The sequence below is a fragment of the Erythranthe guttata genome, chromosome 11, assembly GCF_056151865.1.
Source record: "Erythranthe guttata isolate IM_541 chromosome 11, IM_541, whole genome shotgun sequence".
In the NCBI taxonomy this organism is placed as follows: Eukaryota; Viridiplantae; Streptophyta; class Magnoliopsida; order Lamiales; family Phrymaceae; genus Erythranthe; species Erythranthe guttata.
In genome coordinates this window covers 6,860,281-6,868,732 of record NC_142543.1, presented here as the reverse complement: position 1 = coordinate 6,868,732, position 8,452 = coordinate 6,860,281, and the positions used below count along the sequence as shown (strand labels likewise).

At 36.8% G+C, this 8,452-nt stretch overlaps 1 protein-coding gene and 1 long non-coding RNA gene across 2 annotated transcripts; both read right to left on the bottom strand.

Annotated features, from left to right (window-relative positions):
* Positions 1–1,505: 1,505 nt before the first annotated feature.
* Positions 1,506–2,998, bottom strand: LOC148766890 (uncharacterized). The gene is made up of 3 exons (XR_016034524.1): positions 2,777–2,998; positions 2,291–2,369; positions 1,506–1,673 (listed from the first exon to the last, which is right to left on the bottom strand). It is a non-coding gene; the product is annotated as an uncharacterized LOC148766890 (long non-coding RNA).
* Positions 2,999–4,223: 1,225 nt separating this feature from the next.
* Positions 4,224–8,240, bottom strand: LOC148766889 (uncharacterized). The gene is made up of 5 exons (XM_088825856.1): positions 6,857–8,240; positions 6,359–6,468; positions 6,087–6,259; positions 5,814–6,027; positions 4,224–5,729 (listed from the first exon to the last, which is right to left on the bottom strand). Exons 1-5 carry the CDS (start codon positions 8,238–8,240, stop codon positions 4,224–4,226), a joined length of 3,387 nt encoding a protein of 1,128 aa, XP_088681982.1.
* Between the last annotated feature and the right edge of the window lie 212 nt (positions 8,241–8,452).

Genomic DNA, 8,452 nt, shown 5'->3' with positions numbered 1-8,452 from the left:
AAAAAAATTGGAAAATTTCCGAAAAAGACATTTCCGATCCATTCCGTCCGATTTCCACCCTTACGCCTACCTCACGCTTCAAGAGGTAAACTTTCGAATCCATCGTCGTTAGATTCGGTTACGTTTGAATTGAATATACATGTTCGTTCTAGTATGAAACTTGTATGATTTTATGTGACTACATGAAATTATTTATTTACTACGAGCATGTTATTTGATTTAAACGTGAGCATGCTAGTTGATTTAATTTCGATTAAATAATTAAGCATGTATGTTGTTTTGATTTTCGCTGGAAGCGCAAAGGTACGCAATTAATTGTTTTCAATTATCGGGCATGTGTTTATGTGTTCTAAATTAGTTTAAATCGCATAAAATTTTTGTTTTCCGTTGCGTACACGTGTCCGATTTCCAACCATAGGTCCACCGTCCACCCCTAAAATCTTCTTTTGAGATACCCCTGGAGAGGCAAAAGTACTCTTTTGCCCTTAAGTGCAATTTTCGTCCAACTGCATTCAGTACTTTCGCCCCAGCATTGACCATAATGCCCAACTGCATTTAGCATTTTTTGACCTGTATTTATCATTTTTATAGATTTTTTTAAATAAAAAAATATATAAATATTTCTTTTATTATTATTTTTTATACATACCCTCTTTTGTATTTTTTTTTTATTTTTTAATTTTTTTAATTTTTTAATTTCTTTAAATTTTTAATTTTTTTAAATTTTTTAAATTTTTTATTTTATTTTTAATTTTTATTTTAATTTTTAATTTTTTGTTCTTTTAGGTTTTTTGATAAATTTACTGTACTGAAATTGACTATACGTGACTATAGTATACTCTATCTAACTATGGTATACCCAGTCATGTATAGTTATGTGTACTCATGTAATGACTTTTTTCCCCAAAATTAATCTTAACCAACAAAATTCAGAAATTTAATCTTGATATTATAAATCAACTAACCCAAAAAAAAAACACAATCACGTGCATATAATATTCAAAACATGAACACGCATAACTATACATTAAAAAACACATACCATACATATAACTATATGTTACTGCACGCGACTATAGTTATCTACAATTATCTTTAGTTATATAGGTAACATAAGTCTGGAGTACTGTAGCATGAATGCAACTTCACATGGCAACTTCTCTGCATCTTATTCTTTGCATCTCATAATGTAATACAAAGCAAAACCTGTGACAAAAAAATACAATTTCAAAAGCAAAATGAAACATGCGAGTTTGATTACATGAAAAATACAAAAAGACATGAATTTTTGTTTTTTTTTTTTTTTTTTGATAAATTTACTGTATTGTAATCGACTACAAATGACTATAGTATACTACAAGTTCTATAGTCATGTATAGTTATATGTATCCATGACTATACATGACTACATATATGACTGTATATGACTACATATACAGTCATAAGTTCTATAGTCATGTATAGTTATATGTATCCATGACTATACATGACTACATATATGACTGTATATTACTACATATAACTGTATATTCACCTGGCCCAAATTGGGATATAATTGTTCACCATGTCATAAGGAGATTTTCGTCTAGTTTGTTCTTCACGTTTACGACGACGTTGTAATTAGTTGTGACATCGAGAACATGGTCTGGGAATTTCCGATTGACTGCTATTACCTTCAAAAGGAAGTGAATTGTGTATAATTATAATCTGATGCAAATATTAAATAAATAAATAAAAATGAATTATCGGATAACAAGTAACAAAGAAAAATACTAGTTTGAACGAACACCAGATATGAGAATTGTATGTACAGAGCAAATTAATGTAAATCGAAATCAAAATCGAAATCGAAACTGAAACGGAATAGAATAAATACTGCATAGAACTGTATGCATATATATATATATATATATATATATATATATATATATATATATATATATATAGTCATATACAGTCATATATATAGTTATGTATAGTCATAAATATAATCAAGCCCAGCTACTATATCATATGTTCGCCATCAGATTAGAATTGTATTATCATATAATCATGCATCTGTTAGAGAGGAAACATGATTTCCCAGTTAATGTATTATAAATTCCTAATAGTCAGAATACGGTGTGAGAGATAGGTATAGTGAGATGGCAGTTAACCATTGACCATTGTGCAAAAGATTTACACAGTTCAAAATGTCTACCAACTTTTTAATGTGTGTGAGGATTGACAACTAAGATAAGGCCATCAAACATATTCTAGAATTAGATAAATGTATGATCGGTAAACATACACTTGAGGGGTTTTTAAGTCTCTGTGCTTCATCAATTATCGCATAATGCCAATGGGAATTTCCCATTGACTGCTATTACCTGCAAAAGGAAGTGAATTGTGTATAATTATAATTTGATGCAAATATTAAATAAATAAATAAAAATGAATTATCAAATAACAAGGAACACAGAAAAATACTAGTTTGGAATGACACCAGATATGAGAACTGTATGTACAGAGCAAATTAATGTAAATCGTAATCGACATCGAAACCGAAACGGAATAGAATAAAATTTGTATATAATTTACTGCTATAGTTTATCCATAATCAAAATTAAATTTACAAAATTGAGAAGTCACAAATCCGCACAAATCAAAAACAAAATCAAGTTCGATAAATCCTAACTTCACCAATAACCAAAACAAAAACAAAAAACACACACACAAACACACAGTGAACGGATGAAAATTAAAAAAAAATGAAAAAAGGAAATAGTTATTTCACCTGTTGAGGAACACCAAGCGGAGAAGCAGTGATGTAAGAGATATCCAATTCGAAGTTGGTGAAGGGGTCCGCGCCAAAACACACACCCAGTAGCAAACCAACGCAAATCAAATACAACAGACAAAAATCCCCCATTAACGAATTGAGCGCATAAACTTGTATTAATTTAAAAATAACAAAGAAAACAAAACAGTGTGTTTTTTATCAAGGCGGTGGCGGAGCTGCGGCGCAAGGCGAACGGCGGTGGTGGAGCTGCGGTGAACGTTGGTGGCAAAGCACCGGCGCAAGACGGTGGCGGACTGGCGATGGGGATCAGTGGCGAGCGGCGCAGGCGGTGGGGTAGCAGATCTGGCTGCGGAGGGTATGTCGAGAGAGAGAGAGTTTGAGAGAGAGAGAGAGGGGGAGTCGTACGGGTGGGCTGATACGTGTGGAAGGCTGGGCCTAGGGTTTTATGTATTGAATTAAAATTAAAGGGGTAAAACAGATACTTCAAGTTATCTAGGGGGTCTCACTAATTAAGATAAGAATTTTGGTTTTTAATTACGGCAGAAATATTTATTGGGCCTCCTCCTCATATATATTTTCAAAACTAGGGGGTTATCACTCATTTCCCCTTAAAATAATTTATTACTTAATGAAGTACTCTATTTTTGGTATTTCTTTGACAAAATATAACGTAACATTGTGAATTAAAATAAAATATTTTTCTGAAAAAAAGAAAAATAATTTAAATTGTGAAATGAGCGTTAATGTGATATATTAGTTACAATGTGCGGTCATTGTGTAATATTTGTTAAGTTGGGATAGGATGAATGAAATTGATGTAAGTTAAATTGTGATAGGCATTTTGGGTAAGACATAAAAGGTGAATTTTTTGTAGGACTGATTTTGGTCTAGAACGGAGTGTAAATAAGTCTTCCCCTAGAATTATATTCAATAAGTCTTCCCCTGAAATTAAATTCAATTCGCCCGGAAAAAAATTACTTTAATTTTGTTACTATAACATTTTAATATGTTTAATTAATTTTTAGTGACTATACGGGATTCTAGAACTGTACATGTGGTAAAATATTTGAATTTTTTTTAGGACCTAAAATGTCTGAATTTTATGAAAAGTATTTTTATAATTACTACTTCTACGTGTATATATACAGAATATCTACAGGTTGTCCAAAAAAATTGAAACTAGTTTACGTGTTGTTATAGTAAACTTGATTATATTAAAATACATTGTAATATTAGTAATATCATTGATATTGTTAATGGAATTGAGGAAAATTTGATGTTTATTCTTCTCCATAGGAGGCACTATTTATACACATAGAGAGAAAGATATACAAGGAAATAACTAATTACAATGAAATCAAATCTGCTAACTTATGTAAAGCATATCAAATCAAATCCCTAATTATTCTACAAGAATATACATTAACAGCCCCCCTCAAACTCAAGGAGGGTGAGAAACCAACTTGAGATTGTAGATCAAATCACGATGACGTCCCTTAGGATGAGGCTTTGTGAAGATATCTGCAAGTTGATCTTTGGAAGAGACCGAGAAGAGCTTGAGAACACCTTGAATAATGTGTGAACGGATAAAATGACAGTCTATCTCAATATGTTTAGTCCGTTCATGAAAAACATCATTGTGACTAATATGGATAGCACTTTGATTGTCACAATGAAGAGGAATGGGAGAGGATGTTGATACTCCTAAGTCCTTGATAAGCCATCGAAGCCAAAGTAGCTCAGATGTGGTATCCGCAAGAGCACGGTATTCTGCTTCAGTGCTGGATCGGGCAACAAATGTTTGTTTCTTACTTCTCCAAGATATTAGAGATGTGCCAAGAAGAAAACAATAACCAGTAGTTGACCTGCGATCAGTGGGATCTCCAGCCCAATCACTGTCGGAGAATGCTCGAAGAACTAGAGGCGACTCAGCAGAATAGAAAAGGCCATGAAAAAGAGTACCCTTTAGATAACGAAGGATGCGTAGAACGGCAGCATAGTGTAGCGATCTTGGAGCTGATAGATATTGACTCACTTGATGAACCGCATATGAGATATCAAGACGAGTGACAGTAAGATAGACTAGACTGCCCACAAAACGCCTATAAAGTGACGGATTTGACAACAGTGTCCCCCCTGAGGGAGTCAAGTGAGTATTTAGTTCAACTAGAGTGTCAATGATCTTGCTATCAGTGAGTCCGGCTTGAGATAAGAGATCAGATGCATATTTGGCCTGAGTAATGTAAAGACCATCTTTGGAGTGAGTAATCTCAAGTCCCAAGAAGTAGCTGAGGTGACCGAGATCTTTCATTTCAAACTGTTGACTCAGAAAATCCATCAATTCTTGAATTCCACTAGGATCGTCACCAGTTATGATCATATCATGCACATATAAGAGGAAGAAGATGGAGCCTTTGTCAGTGCGACGAACAAATAAGGCAGAATCATAACAACTGGCAGAGTAACCCAAATGAGATATAGTGGAGCTGAATTTGGCAAACCAAGCTCGAGGGGCTTGTTTAAGACCGTAAAGAGCACGACGAAGATGACAGACCTTGTCTGAATCAACAGATAGTCCTGGCGGAGGTTGCATATAGACGTCTTCAGCTAGTTCTCCATTTAAGAATGCATTTTTAACATCCATCTGAAATAGATCCCACTGACTAGCAGCGGCAACGGCCAAGAGAGCGCGAACTGAGGAGATTCGAGCAACTGGAGCAAAAGTCTCCTCATAATCGATTCCATACTCTTGAGTAAAACCCTTTGCAACAAGACGAGCCTTATATCGCTCAATGGATCCATCAGAGCGAGTCTTGATCTTGTAGATCCACTTACACCCAACAACAGACTGTCCCGGAGGGAGAGTAACAAGATCCCAAGTATGGTTTTTAGATAATGCATCAAGTTCCTCTCTCATGGCATTCTGCCATAAAGGGTCGGTGGAAGCCTAATGATAGGAGTTAGGTTCGTGCAAAGTGGCAAGAGTAGTGTAACAATGATAATCAAGTAGATGAGAAGGAATAGATCTTACCCTATTTGAATGGCGAGGCGGTAGATGGTCTGAAGGATCCTCAAGCGGAGCAGGAGCAAGGGACTCATGTTCAGAACTGGGCAGTTCGTGTGCGACCTGTTCATTTTCCACCTGTTCATTTAGGGTTGGGCTGGAGCGAGGAGTAGAAGTATTTTCAAACAAGTCGATAGGAGAAGGAGACTCGTCCAAAGATATATCTAACTCGGGTGAGGCACTTAAAGAAGGACGAAAATGTGAGAGTTCAACAAAAAGACGATGTTCCCAAAAGACAACATGACGAGAGACACGAAGACGATGAGAGATAGGATCATAACACCGATAGCCCTTTTGAGTTTCTCCATAACCAAGAAAACAACAAAGGCGAGATCGAGGCTCGAGTTTGTTGTGTTCGTGTGGTTGAAGAAGAACAAAACAAGCAGTACCAAAAGAGCGGAGGTGATGATAGTCTGGAGATTTCATAAAGAGTCGCTCGTATGGAGTTTCATTTTGGATAACAGGACTTGGTAAACGATTGATAGCATAAATTGCATTCAAGGCAGCTTCACCCCAAAATGGAGAGGGAATTTTTGCAGAGAGAAGGAGAGCACGAACAGTGTCAAGAATATGACGAAGTTTTCGCTCGGCTCGACCATTTTGCCGAGAGGTCCCTGGACAACTAAGGTGATGAATAGTGCCATAGGAACGAAGGATATTTTGAAAGGCATTTTGAGTATATTCAAGAGCATTATCAGATCGAAAAGTTTTGATGCGCTGTGAATATTGAGTTTCAACCATTTTTGCAAAATTATTATATATTAACAATAGTTTTGAGCGAGATTTCATAAGAAAAATCCAACTATAACGAGAATAATCATCAATAAAGACAACAAAATATCTAGAACCACCAATGCTAGTAACGGGGGAGGGACCCCAAACATCAGAATGAACTAAGTCAAAAATTTTATTGGAAACTGATGAACTAGTATTAAATGGTAAGGCTGGTTGTTTACCCAACTGACACGAGGTGCAATCAAAATGTTCTTTAGACACAGAATCTAACACACCTTTAGAAGCTAATTGCTGAATACGAGATGTAGGAGCATGACCAAGGCGAGAGTGCCATAAAACAAGGGAAGGTGAAGAAGATGTAGGTGTAACAGCAGCAGCAACAGAGATAGGAGCAACAGGTGGAAGACGAAGATTATCCACGGGAAACATACGCCCAATTCTAGGCCCGGTCCCAAGCTCCTGTCCCGTCCTCGGATCCTGAACAATACATCCAGAGTAGTCAAAAGTAAGACGGTAGCCTAGTTCAGCTAATTGTCCCACAGAAAATAGATTATAAGATAGGTCGGGAATGTGAAAAACGTCGGGAACTAGAATATTTGAAGTTGAAACCGGCCCTAAGTTTTTACCATGTAAAGTGGAACCATTTGCTATATGAATGTTTAAAGGGTGTTGAGCAGGTTCAAGTTTAGAAAACAAGGAGGAGTGAGGGGTCATATGGTTGCAACATGCTGAATCGAAAAGCCAAGTTTGAGACTTACCAGGCAGGACTGAGAGAGCAGTGGAAAGAGATGCATTACCAGCCATACGAATAGCCTGAGTTATTATATCTTGTAGTTCAGGTGATGTAAGATGTATAGTGGATCCAGAAGACTGGGACACGGCTGAGGTGGAAGTCATTGGCGGAGTGGACTCGGTAACTGCAACGGTGGATTTGTTCCGACGATAACATGTATCGATGGTGTGGCCCGGGCGTTTGCAGTAGTTGCAAAACTTTTTGGTCGACTGTCTACGCCGGTTATCGAACCCTGAATGAGAAGGTTGCTCTGTGTTGATAGGGGGAGCAACTGCGAGGACATTGAGCTTATTCTGCACTTGAAGAGTTGCAAGACGTGTTTCTTCTCGGACCAACTCATTAACAGCTATATCAAGAGATGGAAGCGGACTACGGTTGAGAAGCTGACCTCGGATCGGTTCAAATGCTTTGTCAAGAGACATTAAAAATTCATAAAGACGAAATTCGTCTCGGACAGCAGCACAAAGTTGAGCATCTTTAGGGCACGCCCAAGCTGGTTCAGATAAATCAATTTGGTCCCATATGTAGCGGAACTGATCGTAATAATCATTGATGGATTGCCCTGGTTCTTGGCGAAGTTGGTGCAATTCAACAACCAACTGATATTTCATAGATCCATGAGAAGTCGAATACCGTTTCGCTAACATGTCCCATGCGGATTTGGCATCGTCATAACTGCCCAATAAGTTGGAAATTGAAGGGATGGATGTATTTCGGAGCCATGTAAGAATCATGTGGTTGTGGCTGTCCCACTCAATTGTACGACCAACAAAGGCAGAGTCTGCTTCATCTTTCGCTTGAACAGGAATAGTGATTGCACCAGTACAATATTGCCAAAGCATTCGACCTTTAAGAAAACTTCGCATAGCTTGAGACCATGATAAGTAATTCTTGGTTCCCTCGAGAGTACTATTGATGGGTCGAGGAAGAAAATTATCTCTTTTGTCCATTTTTTTTTTTTTCTTTTTTTTAATAAAAACGGACGTAAAAACTGAAATCTATGCGAAAAATCGGGTAAAAATGACCTAAAAGTCAAAGTCAACAGACGACTGATGTGGCGGACTGGCGCTGATGTGGC

Coding starts and splice junctions, on each gene's coding strand:
- LOC148766889 (XM_088825856.1), bottom strand. CDS start 8,240: ATGCGAAGTTTTCTTAAAGGTCGAATGCTTTGGCAATATTGTACTGGT. Junction 6,260..6,358: donor AATTCCCTCTCCATTTTGGG/GTGAAGCTGCCT, acceptor TGAAATCTCCAG/ACTATCATCACCTCCGCTCT. Junction 5,730..5,813: donor CGCCTCGCCATTCAAATAGG/GTAAGATCTATT, acceptor TCCTATCATTAG/GCTTCCACCGACCCTTTATG.